The sequence below is a fragment of the Xiphophorus maculatus genome, chromosome 7 (genome assembly GCF_002775205.1).
Source record: "Xiphophorus maculatus strain JP 163 A chromosome 7, X_maculatus-5.0-male, whole genome shotgun sequence".
In the NCBI taxonomy this organism is placed as follows: Eukaryota; Metazoa; Chordata; class Actinopteri; order Cyprinodontiformes; family Poeciliidae; genus Xiphophorus; species Xiphophorus maculatus.
This window is the reverse complement of record NC_036449.1, coordinates 394,891-421,722: the sequence shown is the minus strand read 5'-3', so window position 1 is coordinate 421,722 and position 26,832 is coordinate 394,891. Positions and strand designations below refer to the sequence as shown.

The window sequence follows — 26,832 nt, the reverse complement described above, 5'->3', positions numbered from 1 at the left end:
AGTTGCTAAAAGTATAACATTAAAAACTTTTAAAAGAGCTGACTCTGTGCTATAAAATGGTTTAAAACCAGATTGGAAAACCTCTAAAATGTTATGTTCATTAAGATAAGCCATTAGCTGATTATAGACTACCTTCTCAAGAATGTTTGAAATAAAAGGCAGTTTAGAGATAGGTCTATAATTTGCCAGAACAGTAGGATCCAAAATCGGTTTCTTAAGTAGAGGCTGCAGAACTGCATGTTTCAGAGTTTTAGGAACAACACCTGAGGACAAGCTGCTATTTACAAGAGCAAGGACAGAAGGACATATAGTAAGAAAAAGATCTTTAAATAATTGGGTTGGAATAGCATCATCGGGAGAACCAGTTGGCCTTAAGTGACTAACCACCACCTGCAATGATTGCAGCTGTGTAAAACAGCAGAACAAGGCACAAAAACTGAAGGGTCATAAGCAGAGGGGACAATCTGGACCCTAATAAAAGCAACTTTCTCATCAAAAAAGTGTAAAAAGCTTTCACATACAGTAGGTGAAGTTTCCATAAAACCACTATGTGGATTATTTAGAACAGAGTTAATGGTTTTAAATAAAACAGCAGGATTGTGACTGTTTGATACAATCAGACCGGACAGGTGTCTTCTTTGGGCGTCTTACAATCCTTTGATAACGGTGCCAGCATTCCTTCAGGATTTGGAGCGACACCTGTAGTTTGTCCTTTTTCCATTTGCGTTCAGCTCTGCGACAGTCTCTCCTGGCAGCCTGAGTGACCTCATTTAACCAGGGTTCACGCTTGGATTTTGGAAGTCTAATTTTTAGTGGTGCCACCAAATCCAGAGCTGCTTTACTGGTAGAATAAAACCACTTGCTGAGTTTCTCAGTGTTATTTCCCACAGCCTCTGGGATGGTACAGTTCTGATTAAAAACAGAAGAAAACTGACCAGCAGTAGAAAGGTTAAGAACATGACAGAGCTGAACTGCAACGTGTGCTTTAGCTTTAGCACAGGACAGAAAACAATGAGTCACCAATCACTAAATTAAAAACTGGTAGACCACAAGATAAAACCAGATCAAGAGTGTGACCATGCTCATGGGTAGCACCAGTCACAGACTGCACCAAATTAAAAGAATCAATAACATTAAGAAATATCATGAAATATATCCTGTATCATGATCAGTGATGTCAGTAATGCGTTGCTTTTTCAAATCCAGTAGTCAGACTACAGTTACTTATCAATATCACTTTGCGTGAAATAACTTTGCGTTACTATTTTCTTTTGTAATATAATTTTATTTCCTCTACGCGACTTGGGGAGTGACCGACGTTTCTGTGCGACAGCATCAACTAATAATGTCAGAAATGGAGGGAGATGCCATTTTGTTGATGAAAAAATAGAAACTATTTTGAGTTTTGCTTGCCAAGTTCGATTATTATAAGTGGCTTTGGGCTTGTTTTTTTTTCTCCTTTTTTTTTAAATTCACTTGCAAATTTATTGAGTCATGGGTTGCGCCTTTTTGGGCTCGTTTTTGAACGTGAAGTTGCTCCTTTGGGCTTGGAAATAAGCAGAGATTCATAATAAACCCCAGAATGTGTTGGACATCCAATTAGTTTTAGTCAGGCCTTCCAGGTCCATCATTTCACGGTTGATCTGTCCCGCTGTGTCTTTGTTAATGTCAAGTTAATATATTACCTGTGAATTACGTCGAGCTTCACGTTGTGCTCCAGAAAACTGCAAACATCGAGACGAATACGAACAGCGCAATAAACATGTTTTCACATTATTGCGCTGTTGTGAGTGTTTTCGCGCAATAAACACGTGGAATAATATAATAAATAAATGAACAAACATTCATTTGTTCATGAATGAACGAGTCCATAAAGTTGTGCAACTAAACGGCATTATAATTATTAATATTAAGATAAGTGTCACAAATCTGTGCAGCCATCTGAGTTGTGGAGCTGCAGGAGGAGCTCTGTGTGCTGCGCTTTGACACCAAACGCAGGGCCGTAACGCAGAACCTGGAGGCTGGGGGGTATGGAGACTTTAAAATCCTTGTTAAGAGTTTTCCAGACAACAGTGGACCACATAAAAACACACACAAATTACTATTTATTTTTTTTTTTTGCACTGTTGTAACCAGTAAACATTTTCCCCTTCATTTCAGCCGCATAAGTGGAGACACATTGTTGATGTTACCATTATAAAACAACTTACCATTAAGTATTGGCAAAGATCGATGTGATTTTCACAGGTGGCTGAGCGTTTTTAGCAGCTGCTGAAAGTAAACAAAAGTCACTTTTAATTTAACTTAGTTACTTTCCAAATCAAGTAATCAGTAATCTAACTAAGTTACTTTTTCAAGGAGTAATGAGTAATCCAATTAAAGTTACTTTTTCAAAGTAACTATGCCATCACTGATCATGACAGCAAAAATATATCAGGATATTAGATTTTTCTCATCCCCAGCCCTACACTCCAGGTATGTTTTTGATTAGGCTTCTTTATAATGTAAAGGTACCTGGAGTACCTTTACATTATAACGTAATGTAAAGCTCAAAAAAGTTGATTTTACATAATAGGGGCAATATTATAATGTTCTGTGGCAAATTTTGGATACCTTGGGTCATTTCTGAACAGTCAGCTCAACTTTGCTGAAAACACTGACTATATTTTTAAGAAATGTTCTCAGAGACACTATCTTTTAAGAAAACTTAGTGATCTTGGAGTTAGCCAATTAGAAATTGTGTACAAGGCAATGTTGAGTGTTTTAACTTTTCATCTCCTCGCTTGGTTTGATCACATGAGCTGCAGATTAACAGAAACTTTTAAGAATACTGTTTGCTGAAAGAACATGAAAGACGGCAAGGAATATTTTAGCAGAGAGCATCCATCCTCTTTTGTTGTCGGTTTGAATATCTGAGCTCATGAAGGCGTTATTGTGTCTCTCTGGCAACTAAGAACATTTATTAGAAGTCATTTAGTCACAGCGCAATAATCATTTGTAACCAAACCAAATGATAACATTTACCTAGAGCGTGCCATGTGTTTTACTGTATTTTACTAGTGTTACATATTGTTTTACTTTATGCACAAATGGTTGATATTGTGATTCTATGAATGTGTTTTATTTTATTGTTTTAGAGTCAGAGGAAAATTTCCACCTTGATAAATTAAATAGTTTCATCTTATTTTTTCCTATATATAGAATCAATATAAGACTCTACCAACAAAAAGTTGCGCAGAATACATATGGCACCATAAAAGCAAAAATGTCCTGTTCCGCTTCAGCTGCACTCTGCTGATTATAATAGAATAGGGAATTATGAGAACACCAATTTAATTTCATAACATAACACAGCAAAAGGCATACTACATATAATTTGAAATAAAACTAAATACAAGACACATACACACTAATTAACACTAAAAAATGACAGAAATTATGCGAATATCTTACCTGGGCCTGTGATCTACCTGCTTGGTTTTTCATTTTACATCTGGAAGAAAATATACAGGGTTTCCCCCAGTGTATTATAGGCCTGGCGGCCCGCCATGCTTAACTAACCCCACCGCCAGGCTAAGCCTTTCTTGCTTATGTTGCTATAAAAAAATGTTTGTTTAAATTGCTTTTTATTTTTTTCTTTCTTTTTTTTTAAGCCAGATTGCAAGCGTCTCTGTTGCTCTGAGTGTTTCATTGGCGGGGCAGGATTATTCCTAAAAGATAGGTTTATAGAAGATAGGTTTATAGAAGATAGGTTTATAATTGACGCATTTATATCGCCTCTGCGCGTTGCCTCGCGCGCTGCAACAGCTGGATGCCTCAGCACGGATCGCGCACGCCTCCTTTCACTCAAACTGGACACAGGCACTGGACCAAGGGCGTAGGTTTGGTCTAAGTTTTGGTGGGACCTTACAACTTAGGTGGGACCTTATAACTGTGGAGTTTAAACCCCACCGCGTTAGGGGCCAAAGGGGTCGGGTGCAGTGTGGGATGGGTGGCAGCAGAGGGAGGGGACCCTGGCGATCCGATCCTCGGTTGCAGAAACTGGCTCTTGGGACGTGGAATGTCACCTCTCTGGTGGGGAAGGAGCCGGAGCTAGTGCGTGAGGTCGAGAGGTTCCGGCTAGAAATAGTCGGTCTCACCTCGACGCACGGCTCTGGTTCTGGAACCAGTCTCCTTGAGAGGGGCTGGACATACTTCCACTCTGGAGTTGCCCAAGGTGAGAGGCGTCGGGCAGGAGTGGGCATACTTGTTGCTCCCCATCTCGGCGCCTGTACGTTGGGGTTTACCCCGGTGAACGAGAGGGTAGCATCCCTCCGCCTACGGGTGGGGGGACGGGTTCTGACTGTCGTTTGTGCTTACGGGCCGAACGACAGTTCAGATTACCCACCCTTTTTGGAGTCCTTAGAGGGGGTACTGGAGAGTGCTCCTCCTGGGGACTCCCTTGTTCTGCTGGGGGACTTCAATGCTCACATGGGCAATGACAGTGAGACCTGGAGGGGCGTGGTTGGGAGGAACGGCCCGCCCGACCTGAACTCGAGCAGTGTTCTGTTGCTGGACTTCTGTGCTCGCCATGGATTGTCCATAACGAACACCATGTTCAAGCATAAGGGTGTCCATATGTGCACTTGGCACCAGGACACCCTAGGCCGCAGTTCGATGATCGACTTTGTCATCGTTTCATCGGATCTGCGGCCGTATGTCTTGGACACTCGGGTGAAAAGAGGTGCGGAGCTGTCCACTGACCACTACCTGGTGGTGAGTTGGCTCCGGTGGTGGGGGCGAAAGCCGGTCAGACCTGGCAGGCCCAAACGTGTTGTGAGGGTCTGCTGGGAACGTCTGGCGGAATCCCCTGTGAGACGGAGCTTTAACTCCCATCTCCGGCAAAACTTCGAACACGTCCCGGGGGAGGTGGGGGACATGGAGTCTGAGTGGACCGTGTTCCGTGCCTCCATTGTCGAGGCGGCCGATCGGAGCTGTGGCCGCAAGGTTGTCGGTGCCTGTCGCGGCGGCAACCCTCGAACCCGCTGGTGGACACCTTCGGTGAGGGATGCCGTCAGGCTGAAGAAGGAGTCCTATCGGGCCTTTTTGGCCTGTGGGACTCCGGAAGCAGCTGATGGGTACCGGCGGGCGAAGCGGCATGCGGCTCGGGCAATTGCTGAGGCAAAAACTCGGGCGTGGGAGGAGTTTGGAGAGGCCATGGAGAAAGACTTCCGTACGGCTTCGAGGCGATTCTGGTCCACCATCCGGCATCTCAGGGGGGGGAAGCGGTGCAGCACCAACACTGTTTATAGTGGGGATGGTGTGCTGCTGACCTCTACTCGGGACGTTGTGGGCCGGTGGGCAGAGTACTTCGAAGACCTCCTCAATCCCACCAACATGCCTTCAACTGAGGAAGCGGAGCCTGGGGAGTCTGGGTTGGGCTCTCCAATCTCTGGGGACGAGGTCGCCGAGGTGATTAAAAAGCTCCTCGGTGGCAAGGCCCCGGGGGTGGATGAGATCCGCCCGGAGTTCCTTAAGGCTCTGGATGTTGTAGGGTTGTGTTGGTTGACGCGACTCTGCAATATCGCATGGACATCGGGGGCAGTTCCCCTGGATTGGCAGACTGGGGTGGTGGTCCCCCTGTTCAAAAAGGGGGACCGGAGGGTGTGCTCCAATTATAGAGGGGTCACACTCTTAAGCCTCCCTAGCAAGGTCTATTCAGGGGTCCTGGAGAGGAGGGTCCGTCGGATAGTCGAACCTCGGATTCAGGAAGAGCAGTGTGGTTTTCGTCCTGGTCGTGGAACACTGGACCAGCTCTACACCCTCGGCAGGGTCCTGGAGGGTGCATGGGAGTTCGCCCAACCAGTCTACATGTGTTTTGTGGACTTGGAGAAGGCGTTCGACCGTGTCCCTCGGGGAGCCCTGTGGGGGGGTTCTCCGGGAGTATGGGGTACCGGGCCCTTTGATACGGGCTGTCAGGTCCTTGTATGACCGGTGTCAGAGTCTGGTCCACATTGCCGGCAGTAAGTCGGGCTCGTTTCCGGTGAGAGTTGGACTCCGCCAGGGCTGCCCTTTGTCACCGATTCTGTTCATCACTTTCATGGACAGAATTTCTAGGCGCAGCCAAGGTGTTGAGGGGATCCGATTTGGTGGCCTTAGGATCTCATCTCTGCTTTTCGCAGATGATGTGGTCCTTTTGGCTTCATCAGATCGTGATCTGCAGCTCTCGCTGGAGCGGTTCGCAGCCGAGTGTGAAGCGGCCGGGATGGGGATCAGTGCCTCCAAATCCGAGGCCATGGTCTTGAGCCGGAAAAGGGTAGAGTGCCTTCTCCGGGTCAAGGGGGTGTCCTGCCCCAGGTTGAGGAGTTCAAGTATCTCGGGATCTTGTTCACGAATGAGGGAAGAAGGGAGCGGGAGATCGACAGGCGGATTGGCGCAGCGTCTGCTGTCAAGCGGGCGCTGTACCGGTCCGTCGTGGTGAAGAGAGAGCTGAGCCAAAAAGCAAAGCTCTCGATTTACCGGTCGATCTATGTTCCCACCCTCATCTATGGTCATGAGCTTTGGGTCATGACCGAAAGAACGAGATCGCGGATACAAGCGACCGAAATGGGTTTTCTCCGTAGGGTGGCTGGGCTCTCCCTTAGAGATAGGGTGAGAAGCTCAGTCATCCGGGAGGGACTCAGAGTAGAGCCGCTGCTCCTTCACATCGAGAGGAGCCAGTTGAGGTGGCTCGGGCAGGAGGCGTCCAGGAGGTCAGGATGCCTCCTGGACGCCTCCCTGGTGAGGTGTTCCGGGCACGTCCCACCGGGAGGAGGCCCCGGGGAAGACCCAGGACACGCTGGAGAGACTATGTCTCTCGGCTGGCCTGGGAACGCCTCGGGATTCCCCCGGAAGAGCTAGAAGAAGTGGCCGGGGAGAGGGAAGTCTGGGCCTCCCTTCTGAAGCTGCTACCCCCGCGACCCGACCTCGGATAAGCGGAAGAAGATGGATGGATGGATGGATGGGCGTTAGCTCGGGTTGCGCATTTCTACGTGAACCGCAGGAATAACTTGTAGTCGCGCTTTCAGAGGTGCGTTGAGCGAGCGGTGAGAATGTTTCATATTTGTGGACCAAGAATTTTGTGCGGCTTTTCCTTCTCAACATGCTGCCCAGCTCCCGGCTCTGTCTGGGCTGATAAAGTTTATGTAGCTATGTGTTCCCGGTTGGCCAGAGTTCTGACTATCAGTGCTACCTGGTCAGATTTTCCTACCGTAGCACGGATAGATGGCTAAGTCTAACTGTCAGTGCTACGCGCCCAAAGCTGCTACCGTCATGTTTACAAACAGAAAACTATAGCGGGTTGTGTTAATGTTAAATATATTGGATAACATTATTTGAGTGACGGGACTGAAGTGGAAGCTTAGGAGTTATGCTCGCCTTAGCATTGGAACAATTTATGATGAAAGCACAAGAAGATCACTAACTTCATCTGAATATTCTACCCGTTTAAAATGAAAAGCTGTAGTGTGCACAAATCCTTTTAGTAGAATATCCTACCTGTTAAAAATATTTTAAATACAGAGGCGTTTGTAAGAACAAAACAGTATCAGAGAGGGGGAACAGGTTTTTATTGGAATTAAATTAAAGACAAATACAGATCACCGCAACACATTCTTGTGGATTAATCCGTTGTATGACAGACTTGATTAAATGCAGCGCAGCCACAATGTGTTCACCGAACTGCGCAGGTCACTGTGCACCTGAAATGATAGGATATGATTAATATACACTAATATTACACGGCTATTGCACAGATTCAATCTCACATAGTATCGCTACCAACATCTATTTAGCAAGGTTTAGTATAAGAGAGTTACTAAACTAAAATATTTTAAAGTATAGGGACAAAAAAGCCCACAAAACAATGTATTTTGTCCCGATTAACTGCCAAATAATAACTTATTTACAGTAACGACATTGCAGACGGCAAACTATATAAATATTTATAAATATATTTACAAGCTGCCTGTCATGTAAACTAAAACCATGAAGTAATACAGCAGCTTAATGAAAGCCAGGTATAAAATAAATTAAATAAAGCTTACCGTAATCTGCGATGAAATAAAACACATGAAACGAAACTTCCACAAGTAGGACGTATTTATAAGAAATCTGCTGAGTAAGCAGTATGTGACGTAGCATCGATGTGCGCATGCGCATTACCATAAGGTAGGACGGATTTACGGGTAGCACAGATAAACAGAACACCTGTGTGTCAGTGTTTAATACGGTGGCCGACAGGTGCAAATGCGCAGCAAAAGAGAAACATGCAAACAAAAAAAAAAAACGCGCACAAATTAAATGCGGCAAGCAAAAAGCGAATAAAATGCAGCAAACAAAAAGAGAGACGCAAACAAAAAAGAAGACACCCCCGAATGAAATGCAGCAAACAAAAAGAGAGACGCAAACAAAAAAGAAGACACCCCCGAATGAAATGCAGCAAACAAAAAGTGTTGAAAACGGAAGTGCTCCAGACCACTAGGGGGAGTCAAAGAAAATAGTATTCATTTCTATGGGACCAGATGCAAGATTCAGAGAGATACCTTTACTTTCTTTCAAATTTCTTTCTCTGAATCTTGCATCTGGTCCCATAGAAATGAATACTATTTTCTTTGACTCCCCGTAGTGGTCTGGAGCACTTCCGTTTTCAACACTTTTTGTTTGCTGCATTTCATTCGGGGGTGTCTTCTTTTTTGTTTGCGTCTCTCTTTTTGTTTGCTGCATTTCATTTGGGGGTGTCTTCTTTTTTGTTTGCGTCTCTCTTTTTGTTTGCTGCATTTTATTCGCTTTTTGCTTGCCGCATTTAATTTGTGCGCGTGTTTTTTTTTTTGTTTGCATGTTTTCTCTTTTGCTGCGCATTTGCACCTGTCGGCCACCGTAGGTTTAACGAACCAGCGCCAACATCATCATCCAGGTTCAGTCCGGTGAGGAGCTTTTGCACTCGCCTCGCGGTCACGCATCACACTGGTTTTATAATAATTTATTATTAGTAGTAGTATTATTGTTCCGATTACATGATGCATCAAACCAAATCAAATGCTTTGTCCACTTAGTCAGACAGAGTTAATGCGCGCGGCCGCGGAGACCAATAAAAATAGTTTCTGTGTCCCCCTATTAAAACCTCAACAGACACGAAATGGAAGAGCTACTAAGTAGGATTTAATTAAATCTCACATTTGTTGCGCATCTCTGGGCAGTGCAGCGGGTTTATCTCATCATGCAGGGCCGGTCCAAGGCTGCATGGGGCCTTGAGCAGAATTTGACTCAGCACTGCTAACAACTTCTGGGTTAGATTTAGTGAAATCTGGGAGAGGGGGAGTAGTTTAATTGGCCAACCTAAAAAGCAATAAGTTATAACCACATTTTACTAATTTGTATTTGTGAACAAACAGAGCTCAAACTCAAAGATTAAACTCACAGCATCAGATTATTGCTATGGTAACAAAACAATTGAACTATGAATATTGTTCTTTGAACTTTTACAAAGTAAACTTGCCAGCTCCTTAAAATCTTACATATAAATGTTAAACACTTTAAAATCTTTTATTTATGCTGAAACCATTAAATCAAATTTAGCAGCATTGATGATCTGAATAAACAAATGTTACATTTATGTATCTGTGGTTTGTGTTAAAATATTACATGTAATATAACATATAATTATCTAGATATATTTTCACATTTCTTGTCTACTTAACATCTTTTAATACAAAAACACGGTGGCCCACCGGTGGACCGCCTCGGTGCCCCGATCACCGGGCTTAGCAAGTTTTCTGGGGGAAACCCTGCAGGCTGTACCTCAGAAACAAACATAACAGGAGGGTTAAATAACACATAACACCTTTTATATCCAAAATTAGTCCTGTAACGTTGATGTGACATTTTGTCGGCCAGGCACCTGGCGTACAGAGAAGTGAGTCAAAAGAGGAATGAAGGATGTGAGACGGTGTTTAAATGTGAAAGAGACGAGTAACATAAGGATGGCTTTGAATGTCAACAAGAAGATTTTGAACTCAGTGCAGAAATGGATGGGGAGTCAGTGGAGTTGATTGAGAACAGGGTGGTGTGTAGAATATAGCTTATTTAATAACCCAGGGATGCTATTCAATAACAAGTATCAACTTTGTCATAGGTTCAGGAGCTTGGGAAAGCTAATGGACAGACATCATATTCTCCTTGGTAAGAAATGAGCACAGGACTGATTTGGGCTCACACTGCTGCCCCTCCTGAGCTGTCCTCTGTGGGAAATTGCCAGGTAGTTACCCAGGTGGGACATAGAAGAGTAGGTGGTGTAGTGATTTTCTTCTACGCTTTCTTTGAACAGACAGTTGTCAGAAAACTGCTCCTAGACAAAATGAATAAAGAAAGTAATCTTCTGTTATTTGACTTCATTTCAATGTATAAATATTAGAGTTCCTTTAGGGGCAACGTACTTTTACACTAAACTTGGCCTTTGCATTTAGCTAATCTAAACTTGTGCACATCCTTTATTCACTGAAAATTATACAAAGTGATAAAAAACAATTTTGTTACAACATCCACTGAAGAACTGCTGGATCTTGTGCCTTGTTCAAGCGCAACAAAGACTGAGGGGGAGGAGTTCCTATTTACCACCATTGTCACATTGTTATTGCCAGATCAAAAAGGGTAAGCAGCATCTTTACAGTGGTGCTTGTGTGATACAAGCATCCATTACCCAGGATACATTCATATATTCTGTATATGGATATACAAACCAGATATATTAACCAGGATATTCCCATTACATATCCTCATAACATGGAATTGCCGATAGATAGATAGATAGATAGATAGATAGATAGATAGATAGATAGATAGATAGATAGATAGATAGATAGATAGATAGATAGATAGATAGATAGATAGATAGATAGATAGATAGATAGATAGATAGATAGATAGATAGATAGATAGATAGATAGATAGATAGATAGATAGATAGATAGATAGATATTAATATGTTAATATTGACATATTAACATATGTTAATATGTTGTGTGCAGTAGACTATGTACCTCTCCATATGCCAGTCCTTGCCCACTCATACACAGGTACAAGCCACTCTTCAACCCTCTGATTCCTACCACTCCACGCCTCACAGCAAACATCTTCAGCCAACCTGGAGGAGATGCAGACACACAGTGAATGTTCATGTGTTAAATTAAATTGACACTGTTCAAGTAGCACTTTCAAAGAACAAGTTTTCCACTCTAACCTCTGACCGAACATAGACTTTAAGTTAATTGTGCAGTAAAATCTCGTTTGAAGTGCATCCAAAGTGTGGTAATCGATGATGAGGCCTTTTTTTATTATTATTTATACCTTAAAAAACAGAAATGTGTGCACTTTTCTTCATTCTCTCCCATTTCCTATGTGCTAAACAAATATAGAATCATCAGTGTCCAACCAATTACTCAATCTTGTTTAAACAATTTCTGAAGGATTTTAAGATTTCAATGCTGACCAGGTTCTAATATGCTTTAAATTTAACGTCAAGTGTTCAAAGCCCCATACTACAGATTCCACTGTCATACTTTATCAAACTCAATATAAAAGTCTGTGAAAAACTAAATACATCAAAAAATGCTTGATACACCCAGGTGGAAAGAAATATATATTAAAGTATATTTTAAATGTACAGTATTTTTCTGAAATACATTTTAGTAAGTTGTAGGTTCGATTCCAGCTTCCTCCTGACACCTCTGGGCAAGGCACTTAACCCTAAATTGCCTACTGATCTGCGTATCGGTGTATAAATGTGTGAGCGTTTGTGAGTGCGAATGGGTGAATGTGACTCTGGTGTTTAGCGCTTTGAGTGGTCAAAATGATTGAAAAGCGCTATATATCTGTCCATTTAGTACATTATCAAGTACTTAAGATTATATTGAAAATGTAAAATAAATACATTTTTAAAAACATGCTTATAATATTCTTTTTTTTAAATGTATTTTTGTATACTTTCTTAAAATATATTCAAGTTAAATGTGCTGTTAACGTGTTACAAGCTGGTGGTAGTTTGCTTAAAAATGCTAATTATCTATGCTTAGTTAGTACATATACAAACAAACTTATGCAACCTTATGTTTGTTTCAGAAATAGGTATTTTATCAATTTTATTGTGATTAGTATGATTATTGTTATTATGTCAATCATTCAACTTCATGCTATAGCTGTATGGAAACTGTGTGTTGTGACTTAATATAGTTTTCTTCATAAACTGAACCTGCTTTTAATTAATCTCATGCTGATGATAGCTCCTTAGCCTCTGATGAACTTTGTGAGACTCTTTCAATGAAAGATTTGTAATTCTTAGAAGCTCAAATACACGGTTAGATTTAGATTCTCATGGAATGCCACAATGGGTAGCTACTCTGGATCATTTTCGGCCAGTTTCACTAGTTGAACTGACCTCTGTAATCAAACATCTGCAGCCATCAAATTACCACGGGTAGTCTTCCTACCCGTTTGATAAGAGACATTTTTGTCCTTACATCTTAATGGTGATAAATGCCTCATTGCAGTCAGGTTGCATCCCATCAATTCTCAAACATGCTGTGGTTAAAACCCCTCCTTAAAAAACCTAATCTAGATTCAAGTGTATTACAAAATTTCAGGCCCATATCTAGACTTCCTGTTTTATCTAAGGTTTTTGAAAAGTTAGTTTTTATTCACCTCAAATCCTTAATAGATAACATACAAGAGGAATTTCAGTCTGGGTTTAAAGTGTCATGAGGTGCGGGGTGTGGTGGTGAGGCAGACGCTGTAGACCCAGGTACGGGACTGACTGTCGCACCTGTCCTGGCTTACCCAGCAGCTGAAAGTGACTACATCCTGGACACTGATGTTTCCAATTATAGCATTGGTGCAGTGTTGTCACAGGTCCAGTGGGGGGAGGAAAGAGTCATCTCATATGCGAGCAACCACCTCACTCCTACACAGCAGAGATATTGTGTGACCAGAAGAGAGCTGTTGGCAATCGTAAAATACACAAGACAGTTCTGCCACTTTCTCCTGGGCAGAAAGTTCCTTCTTCGAACAGATCATGGAAGCCTAGCCTGGCTCTTTCGCTTCAAACACCCTGAAGGCCAACTGGCTCGATGGCTTGAAGAACTAAGTCAGTATGATTTTGACATCGAACACCGCTCTGGTCTGCAACACTCAAATGCTGATGCACTCTCAAGACAGGCTACAGAAGGGTCAACAAACTGTGACTGTTATCAAGCAGGCAAGGATGTAACAGAGCTTCCCTGTAGAGGATGTTCTCACTGTCAAAGACTGCACAAACAGTGGACCAGATTTGAAGAAGATGTTGATGATGTTGTCCCACTCGTCATAAGGCATGTGACAGGGGAAGAAGTTGGAAACAGCACACAGGAGCAGCACCAAGCCGAAGCTGAGACTCAAAGTCCCCAAATAAATTGGATGCAAACTGTTAGCAGCCAGCAGCTTTCAGCAGCACAGAAAGAGGACACTGTACTTTCCGTCCTACATAGCTGGAAGGAAGCAGGGAATCTTCCAACAAAGGATGAAGTTGCGATTGAGAGTCCAGCAGTTAGAAAATACTGGCTCTGCTGGCTACAGATAGAACTCCATCAAGGGGTTCTATATTATCGCTGGGAAAACGTGGATAGCTTAAAACCTTCCCTCCTGCTGTTGGTCCCTGCTTCATTGCAAATGGAGGTTATGCAGGCCTACCATGACCCACCACTTTCAGGGCATCTAGGTGATACAAAGACCCTCCAACGTCTTAGGTAGAGCTTCCATTGGTATGGCATGGGAAGTGACCTCCACAAATACATCCAACAATGCCCCCAGTGCAAAGGTCTGAAGTCAAGCAGCCCCTCGAAGAGAGCTAAACTTCAAAGTTACCAGGCAGGAGCACCAATGGACCGGTTGCACCTTGACATATTGGGCCCCTTTCCCATCTCAAGCTCTGGAAACAAGTATATTCTTGTCATCATGGATCAGTTTATGAGGTGGGTTGAGGCTTTCCCAGTTCCAGATCAAGGAGCAGAAACAACTGCCAGAATGTTAGTCAATAACTTCCTAGCTCGTTTTGGAGCCCCATTAGAGCTCCATACGGACCAAGGTCGCAACTTCGAAAGTGTGCTTTTCAAAAGTATTTGTCAACTTTTTCAGATCTCCAAGACTAGAACCTCTCCGTACCATCCTGCTTCAAACGGGCAAGTGGAACGATTTAACCGCACCCTTCTGCAGATGATCCGCTGCTATGTAGACCAAAATCAGAAAAACTGGGACGAGCATTTGCTTCTTCTACAGCTGCATATCGCAGTGCACAGAACTCCAGCACCGGATTCTCGCCAAATATGCTGATGCTGGGGAGAGAAGTTCATCAGCCACAAGACCTCTGGCTTAGTCTTGCAGAACAAATGTGGAGTGAAAAGGACCCCCTGGAGTACGCTCATGACCTTGAAAAAACCCTTGGCGAGGTTCATGACATGGCACAGCAGCATCTACGTGGAGCTCAGCTCAGACAGAAGAGGACCCATGACCTGCGTGCCAAAAATGCAGTTACATCATAGGGGATCTGGTCTATGTAAAGGACAATACGAGGAAGCTGGGCTTTAGTCCCAAATTGCAGCCGCCCTGGAAAGGCCCATGTATTATTAAAGCCCAGCTTGGACCTGTAGTATATGAGATCTTAACACAACGTGACAAAAAGGTCATGCACCATGATCAGTTGAAGCCTTACACAAGCGATGTCATACCAGCATGGGTCAGGCGACAAAGACATGTGGTCCTCCCTCAGTGCCAAGATGTAGTCCCATTACCCAAACACATGACCACTTCCCCTACACCAGCAGCAGATGAGCCTGGAAGTGACAGCGAAAAGAAAGCTCTGGTTGGGTCTCCGAAACTGCTAAGGAAAAAGGGCAAGCGTCAGGTTGCAGCCCGTAGAAGAAGGTTGGCTGTGCAACATCGGCAGCAAGATGAACCACATACCTCTGGATCTGAAGGAGACAAACAAGAACCCTGTATTCAAAAGACTTTTAGGGGTCGAGAAATACGGGCCCCCGCCCGCTATCAAAATGACTGGACTGAATAATTATCCTGCAGTAAGAGATGAGTTATGTTAAAGTTCCAATGTTTGCACTAGTAATGTTGAAATGTGCATCTGCTTGTAAACTTAGCATGCCATAGTAGTTTGATGTTCTTTGAAAAGGGGGGTAGTGTAGTACTTGTATGTTTCTGCTTATGCCAGCACTATTTTCCATGCTTGCTAGGTTGATCTGAGTTTAGGTGCGTTACTGTGCATTTATCTCGTTAATGGAACTCTGCATGCAGTGGGTGTGTGTTCCAGGGGAATGTTTTGGTGGTGGGACTGTTTTGCTGTTGGATGCTCGCTGACTCTGGTGTGGACGTATAAAGTTCGTCTGCATCGGCGTTAGAGCACCTAAACCACCCAGCTGTACTCCTGTTTGGTTATCTTCATTACAGAAGGATTAACATTATTCCCTCCTGGAGTGGTTATTATCCTGCACCTTTACAATCCATCCGCGGGCCCCGTTAACAATACTAATAGAGAATTGGTAAATAAAGAAAATATTGTGAAGAGAAACCGTTTAATTGTTTCTACATTAGTTTGTTAGGGCTTCCTGTGTAAAAAAAAAAAAGTTGATATCTTTCACAAATACAGTGTTTTGTGGTCAATATTATTTCAGCATTTTATTAATGTGAGTTGCCAGTTTGGATAAGGCTTCCTATCAAGCTATAAGAATGATAGAAAACATGCTAACAAAAAGCCTCAGACCTGCAGCCCATAGGTGGTTCTAGAAGCTGGTGGAAGTGGCTCTTTGGCTCACTTATATATTAAATGATAAACTATTGGCCTACTTTTTGTTTCATTCTTTTTTAATTGCTTCCTAGGCTGCAATTTTTTCACACACCAGGACGGAATAATAACATTAGGGAGGCAACAAAAACCTAAATACCATGATGGTTTTAATTTCTAAGTGCATGAATAAAGAAGAGCTACAGGGACATATTAAACCTGGGGGGCAGCATGGGGGATGGGGGGTGCTGTTGCTCCTGTCAGAAAGTATGCAGTTGTGCCCCTGGTCACCTCAAAGTTCTTTGATGGTCGTAAAATAGCTGTGATGTTTGATTCTGGAGAGGAAAAGGTAGAAAATGGTTTATAAGTTGCTTTTAGCCCAAAACTATGTGTAAAACAACATTTTATTCACTAAAACAAACCTGGTTCAGTAACAAGAGCATGTTGTAACAAAGAGAAAGAGTGACCGTTAACAGGTGTGCTCTGTGAAACTAGTTGACTACAGACTGCTCAGTCTGGCTAATTCACAGGGGGGGGAAGAAGGGTGGGACAACTGAATGAAGGTCATCAGGAACCAGGCGAGTCTCACCCTCTCAGAAGGAGAAGTAGAGAGAAGAGGGGGTCTGGTTGTGTGCAGCGACAAATATATACTGTATATATGTGTGTGGGCGTGGGTGTGTAAATATTCACTCATTTTGACTGAACTCACAGTATGGAGTAGGTCTATGGACTCCTCCCACTGAACCATTGGGCAAGATCTGAAGGTGGTAGCCAATTCCGGCCCGGCAGTAGAGCAGAAGTTGTTTGGCCACTTCGTTGACTGGGCTAGAGCTTGATCCTTTATTGAAGAGAAATCATTGACAATTTTCCCAAAGTATATTTTTTAAGATACGCACAGAACACTCACAGGACACATTGACAGCTATCATAAAATTTTATTCCACACATAATTAGCTTGCCCTGTAATGGACTGGTGACTTCTTTAGGGTGTGCCATGTATTTCGCCAAGAGGAATATGGAGAAGGTACCTGGCCCCTCATGACCCTGCATGGATAAATGTGGTGAGACACATGGAAATCTCCCCTCCATTTTAATGGCAGCCTGTGTCTTCAACAGGCTGGCGTACAGAACAGGGGCCCCACAGGGACTGTTCTGGCACCATTCCTAGTCACCCTCTACAGTACAGACTTCTCCATTAACTCCCCATGCTGTCATCTTCAGTACTGTGATAACTCTCATCACAGGCACCTCAATGGTACTGGTGAACATCCAGGGAGCAGACATTGAGATGGTGAACTCTTATAGGTGCTCACCTGAATAATAAACTGGACTGGACTCACAACACTGCTCTTTATAAGAAGGATCAGAGCAGACTCTACCTGTTTAACATTTGTTCTCATATTCCAGTAACTCCAGTGCAGGTGAGCTGAATTTCCTAAGCTTCATTTGCTGCTGAAGTCCTCCTGTTCTGTTCCAGCAGCTACAATAATCTTATCTATCCGACTGCCATTATGTTGAATTTCAAGATCAAACAAAAACAAGTTTAGAATATTTGACCTAAATTGGATGTCAGACTAAATCTGACTTTGTAGATGGATCTCATGATCGAGTGATGTTTCAACTTATCATTCAGTATAAAGACGGAAAGTAATGTTAATGAGGTTTTCAAAATACATTTCTCAAAAATAGTAAATCTGATAAAATGATCACATTCTGTCATCATTTGGCAGTTTTGTTTATTTTAAAGGTTAAGTTGTATTTAATGCCTGAATGTTTTGTTTGTAAAATAAAAAGTAGCATATGACTAAGAATTGAATGTTTAGTGAAATGTACAAGATTTTTTGAAGATACAACTCTTGGTGTGTTGTGAGTCACATAACATTTAGGTAAAACTTTCCTTTAGCAAAAGCCCCAACATATTAAAAAAAAACTTTTTTGTGATCATTTGTAACTTCTGAAGAGAAGAGCAAACAATTTCCAGGAAGAAGAAACTGATGCCAAGTGACAGATTGGAAACCTAATAAGAGAGCTACCAGGAACAGTTAACATCCCGATAAAAGCCCTGGCAATGGTCACTTCTAAGAAATAGAAGCAAGCGCTGCTAAAGATTATAGATGCAAAACTTTATGGACTGGTAACTAGTCTTCTAAGCCTGTAGAAAACTAGAAAAATACAGGTTTAAAATAAGCCTGTATTTTAAACCACCATTCTAGTGGTTTAAAATATGCATAAACCTTCAAGGATATGAAAATACCAAAATAAAAAATAATTTTACATCCCAGATGAAAAAAGAAATATTAGATACCAATACCAGGAGAAGCTGATTCATGAAAGAGAATTATTAATCTCTAGCCATACTGATACAAACTATATTAATAAAACAACTGATCTCCAAATTAAACAACTGCTGGAATCAAAAAAAACTTTTAGAGATGGCTGTATTAAAAATTGGGATACTTATATAGGATTTTGCTTACCTTTTCCTTTCAGCCTGGATGCCCTAATGTGCAGCTTCCAGAGGCTCTGCAGGCGGGAACTTTGCTCTTCAGCCTCTTGTGACCTCTTTGCTCCCACTAGCTGACCATATACTGGTAACATCAAAAGCAACAGAAGGCCAGACAGAACTGAGGTAACTGTCATGGTGTAAAACATCAGGCATCTGAAGGAGGACCACACAGTGGTATCTCACAAGTACTCATGTCCTCTGGGAGCAGCACTAAGCCTGAATACAGTCCTGACTGTACATATGGAACCCTGAATAATGTTCTGTAGTTTTTCCTCTATCAATGCCTATTTTTACTCTACTGCACTTGCTGATAGGGACACACCCAAGAGACAACATGGTCACTATCAGGTCTATATCAGAAAGTCTGCTAGAAGCCAATTTAAAACATGATTACTGAAGAGAGCACCGTGTTGTTCTTTAGGACAAAGAGTTCAGCAAGTGTCAGATACCTCAAGAGGTCCAGACTGCAGATTACTGCAGGAAGTGGACTGGAGAGAAAGATGGAAACTGTCTGTTTAGTATCACAATCAGTGAGATGACATAGCAAGCTGTGCTGTGCTGATATACAGCAAGTATAACTCAGGAAGACAAATACGATCACATGAAAGTAGCAAAAATTTGGGGAAGAGTTGGAGCATAACTCTGACCTGGATAGTTTTTATACTGCAGAGCACAGCAGTATAAAAACGATGGACTTGAACTGATAGTAAGAATGTTGTGTTTCTTTAGTTATTACATGAACATACACATAACCTGACTGCACTGCTCTACTTTAAAAATAGTTTCATTGGGCTGCAGTGAAAACTGACTTCAGTCTTCACCTCATCTCGCACTTGGATATTTTTGTAAAAATTTGCCCTGGAAGTAGACAGAGTAAGTCCAGATCTCAAGCTCCTTCTGATCATCCCTGTGGGTCAGCAGCCACGTTTGATCCCCAACAATGGTCAATTTGTAGAAAGGATAGCTCCATTTAACAAATATCCTTAGTTGTTTTCCTTGATTAGACACTTCTTGTTCTTTCAAACAGAATTGGCCATTGAATGGCTGAACAATATTTCATTAAAATAAATTGAATTATGTAATTGTCACAGCCTGGCTCTGGCTGTGGCAGATAGGCCCTGCTTGTTTATGTTCAGAGGTAGTGACCTAGTCCCAGTACTTGGATTGCACCCTACGCCCCTCTATGAAGTGTGGCCTCAAAGTGCACATAAGGTTTTGAGTGCACAGGTTACAAAACCTGCAAAAATGTGATAATTAGGACAGTAAGTCCCTGTGTCGTAACTTGGACATAAAAAATGGTGTTAGGCATTTGTGCTGCTTAAAAATACAACAACAAAAAAACTTTGAAATGTACAGTAAAAGTATTTTTGCTTTCCACATTCATTGCTGGATATATTTGACTGTCCAAATGTGTTTTGTTATGACTTATTGAAAACAAAGGAAAATTTGATGTAATCACTCACGGTCAGTACAATGAAAAAAATGTTCAATACTTTAATTTTGAAAACTTTTTTCTTTTTTTGTGACAGACACAACTTGCTCTGTTAGCATTGTCATATTTCTAAGATGGCAAAAAAATACACTGACATTGAATATAACAGTCAATTTGAGTAATTTAGAGACATAATTACATATTCAGCTGTCACTCGAAAAAAAACCAAACTCTCATGTGGCTAAAAGTTAGCTTTGTATAAAGTGAAGCTAATGTGCTAACAAATAAGGACAAACATATGGCATATGTAAACAACAAAACAGTACAAAGGTCTGATGCTACATTGTGAAAAGACTAATGAAACTAAAATGTCCTACTTAAAATAAACTAATTGTGACTTTATAAACCAAAAATGTCAGGAAATTTCTGGGAAACACCAACATCAAATTTCTTCCCCGCTAACCTGAAAAGAAAACATTTGTTTGAAAATCATGACGACATCTCTAAAGAAAATAGGAACCAAACAGCTTTCTATTCTACTCCAACAAAAAAATGTAAGATATTAATTTCATAATTATGTAAAGTTTTCCCTGTAATGATTTTCTGCAAAAGAAATTCTAATATCAATTCCAGCATTTTGTGACTGAGATGTCACAAAATGTATCTCAGGTGCATTGTTCTGAAACAATGCACCTTTTTTTTCAATTGCAACTTCATTAATGTTTTTAGAAAGATTTTCAAAAGTGGCTATTGTACAAGAAATCTAATTCCATCTTTAAGTTTTAATATAATGAAATTAGGGATGAAGAGTTAAATTATATCAACAATCTAATCTTCAAGTTAAGTTTTTATTCACAAATACTGCTTTCTAAAAATCACCTCCATTTTTAAAGTTAAATAATTTAATTTGAGTGTTTAAATGTTGCAACATCACAAAAGTCCAATCTTTATACCAATATGTTAATAGCTTAGTTTAAGATTTGAAATTTGTCTTGCATTTGTAACATTTTGTTTTACTTTCCTTAGTTTGTGACTATCCCAGTTTATCATATCAAATTTCTTTATCACTAATATGTGCTGTGTCATAAACCTGTCCAATTCAATTTTGTTGAATTTTCTATGAAGATGGAAAAAAGAAACATTGCCATAAATCCGCCTTTTAACTCAAAACATCACTTGCAGCAATGCAAGTGGGTTATACTTCGCCAAAGTCCCTGAACAAAGGAAGAAGTGCGAGTATTGGGACAGGACCTATGACTAGATCAGTAGAAGGATGTTGAGGCTGGAGTTATGGGGCAAGAGGCCAAGAAGACCACAAAGGAGATTTATGGATGTGGTGATAGTTGGTGTAAAGGAAAAGGGCTGCAGAGAACAGGACTAAACAGAGACAGATGATTTGCTGTAGCAACCCCTGAAGCGAAAAGCCTTAGAAGAATATATTACATTAATGTCAGAATCTTTACATGTTTATTGATTTAGATTTTTTTTTTTTCCATTACTCACCTGGTGGAGATTTAAGTTCTGATTGTTCACATTCACAACCCATCGGCTGTTAATTTCATAGACTCATCATTAACCACTTTTACTCTTGATTATCAAGTTTTCCAATATTTTATTGTCAACATAAAATATTTTATCAACAGCTAGTTACAATAATGTAATTGTATTGCAACAATGGCTACAGCAGGATCTGAGGCACTAAAGCAGGAACAGACATGTCAAAGATCTTTTGTTGACTTTGGGAAAGCATACAGTATCAGGAATAGTGTTTACTTCAGTCTTGTTATAATACACCAATAGCTCGGACTAAACAGATATCACAAAGCATGTTGGTCATTTGTAATCTTTATGTTACAAAGGCCTCGATCCCATGAAAACGTTCTAAAGCCAAATGACACATTTATGGTAAAATCTGCTGTGATGGGCACCCATTAAGAAACTGGGTTTCTGGCCTGTGAAGCATAACTAAAATAACCATGTTCTGTGATCCCACACACTTCAATCAATGTATATCAAAGCTTCAAGCTAGCTTAAGAAAACACAGGGCCAGCAGGTAGAACAAAGTTAGGAAGCTCCTTTTGCTCTTAGTTTGGACAGCAGCATCTCATTTTTGCGGCACTCCTGGTGATAGAAAAAAAAGAGATTATGTTAAACTCTAAACTTTATAAAACGTTGCACACCTGGAACTTTGATTAGCCCAAATTTCACTTTTTTCTTTCGTTTTTTGCTTTTCTTGAAGGAATACTCTGAGCAAATGCCTTAAAGTTTTAAAGGCATTTAAAGGGATGATTGAGATTTGTTCTGTATCCAGTTATTTATTCTTCTGTACAACAAGAAAAGCTGTTTGGATGCTCTAATTTGGTGAATCAATACAAAAAAAATCCAGTTTTGCAGTCTGCAAATGCATCAGTAAGAAGTATATTTTTTGGTACGGTTTGTTGTGAGTTGAGTACACAACAAAGCATGCTTGGCAAATTCCTCAACCTGACCCCTATCATGTTTAAAGGACTGTCAATCCGCTACAAATGGCCATACCACAATGTTATCAATGCCAATATGAAGATATTGTGGTGACGTAAGCATGGAAGGGAATCCCAAACAGCTGACACGGCGCAACTGAGAGTCCGGTGGACAAATGATATGTGGAAACAGCATGAATGTTTATTCAGTATTTTGTGCAAGGAATATCAACAGGAATGATAATGAGAGGAACTGAAGCAAAACTTGTACTGCAGTAGATAAACTCAGTAACTTTTCAACGTTCATTAACCTGACGTAATATAATTATAGCGATAAGGTTATTCATTCAGTCAGGGCTTGATGCTGACGCCAGCTCACTTAAAATGAGACCACAAATGATCAGTATTCCTTCTACATCGTCATCCGTGTTTGATTATTCTAAATTCACGTATGGCATGTTGGGGTTTTACAGGATTTTCTTCTGGAATCGGGATGTTGGTGAGTGGAATCGGTTGGTGTGTGGTGTGTTGCTCCTGCCGTGTGGCTGGACACATGAACTGATCGAACCTGTTGCACTTTTATCAGCTTGTTTGTGGTCACAGAGGTTTGGGAAATCCGCCGACAATTCTTAAATCGTGCTGTGTGAACCAGACTTAAAACTCACAAGCTCTACTCTTCTCCTCTTGTCTCGACCACCTACGCTCTCTGACTCTAGTCGCTATAGTAACATTTACACACCCCTTCAAAATAAGATATAGATGCGCCACAAAAACGAACATTTTACTTTCATGAAAATTTTTACTCACGATAACGATAAATTAATGGGAGCCCTGAGCTTGTTTCTCTACAACGAGACGGTCCATCTGGGAGACAATGACACCCAAAAGTGTTGCTTATGCATAGGGTGCTTGGTCTCTATGTGGTGAAGCAGTTTGAAGGCCGGTCACCGCATATTATTTAGAGCAGGCTTGGAATGTGGGAATCACCTACTGCTCCGGGATAAATCCATTCTCCTGTCTCTTCTCTGGGCCCTTTCCCTTCGCAAAGAAACTTTCCAAAGAATCTGATCTGTTTCTGACTCATTTTGCTGCTTGTGGCTCAATGTTGGCGTGCAAGATGTAACCGAGAGAATCTGGTTAAAGGATTTTCAAAATAAAAGATTCTCCAATACATAAAACAGAAATATTTTATTATTTCTTGTGCGGCCTGGTACCAATTGGTCCACGGACTGGTACCGGTCCGCTGCCCGGGGTTTGGGGACGACTGATTCAAAAGTTATTTAAAATAAGACTTTCTTACCTCTTTAAAATCTTTAACAGTCTTGAAGTAGAGCCTCTGCTTGTCAAGCAGCTCCAGGTATTCATCATTCAACTGATCTCTTCTCATTTTGTTTTCTTGTTTCTTCTTCTCCATCTGAAAAGGCAGACAGGTAGGAGAAGCATCTGTTAGAGATGCAGGCCAATAGATGGAGGTAATGTCTTACAACACCAATGACCCAGTTGCAGCGGCACCTGTACCTTGATGCGACTCTGTTTGATCCCCTCCACTATCTGCTCCATCTGTCTGAGGAACTGATCCCTGGCAGCTGCAGATGACATAGCTCTGGAAGACAGCAGAGCCATTTAAAACGAAAGTTACAGATTAAAACCACAAACATCAACAACTAGGGATGATGAAAAACAAAAGCTGCACTCTTCTTTACATCAAAACTGTATATTACGATTTAATTTTTAACAAGATACTTTTTACTTACTGTTGAAAGTTGTCATGAATTGAATTCAGCAGATTTACCTAAATGAGATTATTATTCTTCAGTGATGTTTTAAACATGTTTACCAAATCACTGTTATAGGCGAAATTCAATTAGAGATTCAATTTTGGTGCCACAGTCTGCTGTGATGACTCTACCTCCTTCTCGAGATAGACCTTCTTATCATCTAAGGTGTTATAGAGAGTGAAGAACTGCTTGGTCTCTTTGTGGGTAGCAGAAACTGGAAGACAAGATTAATAAACATTTTACAGAGACAGGTCCACATGAAGAAATTATATAACACCATCTGTAACTATATCAGATATAGAAGAGGAATCCACCTTGGCTGTAGAGTTCAATAAATCTCTTCTGGTACTGGGTCAGCTCTGCCCGGCTAGGCACCTCATCGATCTTCCTCTGCAAGATTGCGATCTCACGGTTCCTGCGAGCCTGAGGAGAGCAAAAGCAGTCCTGTGGCAGTTGGTTGACAGAAAATATGTTTATAATTGTGTCTAAAGCTCGATTAAAGCTTAGTTGGGACAATGGTAATGAAGCTGGTTCGATCCCTGCTACATGGATAAAGTGTCCTTGGCAAGACTCTTCATCCACCTTGCCTGCTGGTGGGGGTCAAAAGGCCCGGTCAGCACAGCAGCCTTGCAGGCAGCAGCTGTGGCTACTATCCAGTAGCTTGCCACCATCAGAGTGTGTGTGTGTGTGTGAATAACTAACTTTGGGGTCCTCTGGGCGCTGTTCAAGTACAAGCCATTCACCAAAGTCTTGACCCGTAACCAAAAGTAGAGCGGGGCGACTGTGGCTCTTTGGTAGAGTAGTCGTCTTGCGATCGGAAGGTTGTAGGTTCGATTCCAGCTTCCTCCTGCCACATGTCGATGTGCCTCTGGGCAAGGCACTTGACCCCAAATTGCCTATCGATCTGCGTATCGGTGTATAAATGTGTGCGTGTTTGTGAGTGCGACTGGGTGAATGTGACTCTAGTGTAAAGCGCTTTGAGTGGTCAAAATGACTGGAAAAGCGCTATATAAGTTCAGTCCATTTACCATTTAGATTGTACTTCCTCAAATCAGACTTGAAGGTCAGAAGTCCTGTTAATGTTTTGACATAATGCTGTCAACCAATCGTTCTCTCTCCCCTATTAATTTTTTGAGTTTTATGTTTTTTAATTATCATTTAATTGCTCTTGTCCAACTAGATGCTCTGTAATTGTTGTTCGTGGGGGTCTCAATGTTAAATGTATGTATATTTCTAAAACTGCAAAAATAAAAACAGTTTAAAAAAATAACCCTACATCAGTTCATCTGTTTCTTCTTGTGCATTCTGCTCTGTCTTCTCAAACCTCCAGTCAGTCGAGGCAGATGGCCGCTTGTACTGAACCAGGTTCCTGGTTCTGCTGGAGGATTCTTTCTGTTTGGGGAGGTTTTTTTTTCTCACTGTCACTACATGCATGCTCTGTATGAGGGATTGCTGTAAAGTCAATGACAACGCAAGCGATTGTCACAACATGCTTGTCCAGGAGAAGTGAATGCTGCAGGTCATGACTATGTAATCTGCTGGATTTCCTTAGAGAGTTTTTAATCTACTTTGAACAATTATTTAAGCATAATATACTGTTTAATAACTAGGATCAATTGGAATGTACCCGTGATTGAATTTAAATTATTTTTTGTAATTGTATAACTATCCACTTAAGTCAGTAATTTAACAAATGGGTAAAATGTTGAAATAATGGTATGATCTAGCAAATCAAATAAAAAGCAACTCATTTAAATAGAAACATCACTGTGCATACTAAGCACGTCTACATTTTTGTAGAAAAGTGAAAGAAGGAAAAAAGTTTTTTCTCCATTCTTATCCAAACATGAAAATTATAAACAAAATTCCAAATTGCATAGCAACTCTCCTTACTGCATAAAGAGGGCACACTTCACTTCTTGCTGCCTAGGTAAAGTGCTTCCTTCCACCTAAGCAACAGAGCGCTCCACTCCCCCACCAGCAGCAGGGTGCGCTCTACTAGCTGCAGTCTGCAGAGAGCATGCTCCTCTCTGTGCTGCCTTAGCAGGGCACGCCAGTCTCTTAAATTTTAACATACCATTAGCTGTGAATGTGATGTCATTTCAGTCTGATGCTTTAATGGTTTTTGTATTGACTCAAGGACTCCTGAGTGTCCTTTTCTGCTTGGACTACAATTAGACGGTGATTGAGTCTGTGATTATGTTTTAATTTTTCACCTAGCTCAATGAGAAATTTTCCTTTGGGGACAATAATAAAGTGCTACTGGTGGTGAGAATGCTGCACTGTTTAGAGAGAGAACTCCAGTCTGTGTGTAATATTAGAGCAGTGGTTACCATGAGCAGGCGGACTTTTTGCAGCTTCTCTCTATCTGAACTGTACTGTTGGTCTATTAGCTGCCTCCTCTCCTGGGAAAAGAAAAGGTCCCATTTAAAACTCTGGATTGACATGGTTTTTGGAAATAAACATTCTAATTAATATACTACATATATTAGTGCAGCTGGACATGCACCTGCTCCTCCTCTGTGTCCTGTCCTGATGCTGACTTCAGCTCTTCAATGTTCTGCTGTAGACGGACCATCTCTTCCTGTATATAAAGCAGATTTTATTAAATAAAATCAAAACATAGTAAAGAACATTTTAAGATTGAGGGGAAAGGAATCCCATCAAGACTGCTGGTTTATGTGCTCACTCTGCAGTGTGTCCGAAACTGCTGCTCTTGTTGCTTCAGGTTCTCATTCATCGTCACCAAAGCCCTGAGCTTCTCCATCAGACTGCCGACAAAAATTATATTACTTCTGCCACTAGTCAAGGGTCCTGAGTTCCAA

The 26,832-nt window shown here is 41.4% G+C and overlaps 2 protein-coding genes across 4 annotated transcripts in view; both read right to left on the bottom strand.

The window, feature by feature from the left end:
* The window catches only part of tmprss3 (transmembrane protease, serine 3), a 127,825-nt gene extending 111,228 nt beyond the window's left edge, over window positions 1-16,597 (bottom strand). Inside the window, exons 1-2 of the mRNA XM_023337092.1 lie at window positions 16,542-16,597; window positions 11,055-11,158 (exon numbers count right to left, since the gene is read on the bottom strand). Of these exons, the coding sequence (XP_023192860.1) occupies window positions 11,055-11,147 (93 nt within the window). The 5' untranslated portion in view covers window positions 11,148-11,158; window positions 16,542-16,597. The remainder of the gene's footprint in view (window positions 1-11,054; window positions 11,159-16,541) is intronic.
* Window positions 16,598-19,905: 3,308 nt separating this feature from the next.
* ccdc93 (coiled-coil domain containing 93) overlaps window positions 19,906-26,832 on the bottom strand; it is a 38,658-nt gene continuing 31,731 nt past the window's right edge. For 2 of the 3 annotated variants that reach the window (XM_023336416.1, XM_023336418.1), the window contains 9 exons: window positions 26,697-26,778; window positions 26,517-26,591; window positions 26,341-26,412; window positions 24,322-24,430; window positions 24,139-24,221; window positions 23,984-24,021; window positions 23,748-23,832; window positions 23,530-23,643; window positions 19,906-21,891 (listed from right to left, as the gene is read on the bottom strand). In XM_023336416.1, coding sequence (XP_023192184.1) covers window positions 21,835-21,891; window positions 23,530-23,643; window positions 23,748-23,832; window positions 23,984-24,021; window positions 24,139-24,221; window positions 24,322-24,430; window positions 26,341-26,412; window positions 26,517-26,591; window positions 26,697-26,778 — 715 coding nt within the window. In that variant the 3' untranslated portion in view covers window positions 19,906-21,834. The remainder of the gene's footprint in view (window positions 21,892-23,529; window positions 23,644-23,747; window positions 23,833-23,983; window positions 24,022-24,138; window positions 24,222-24,321; window positions 24,431-26,340; window positions 26,413-26,516; window positions 26,592-26,696; window positions 26,779-26,832) is intronic. The other variant, XM_023336417.1, reaches the window with a different exon arrangement.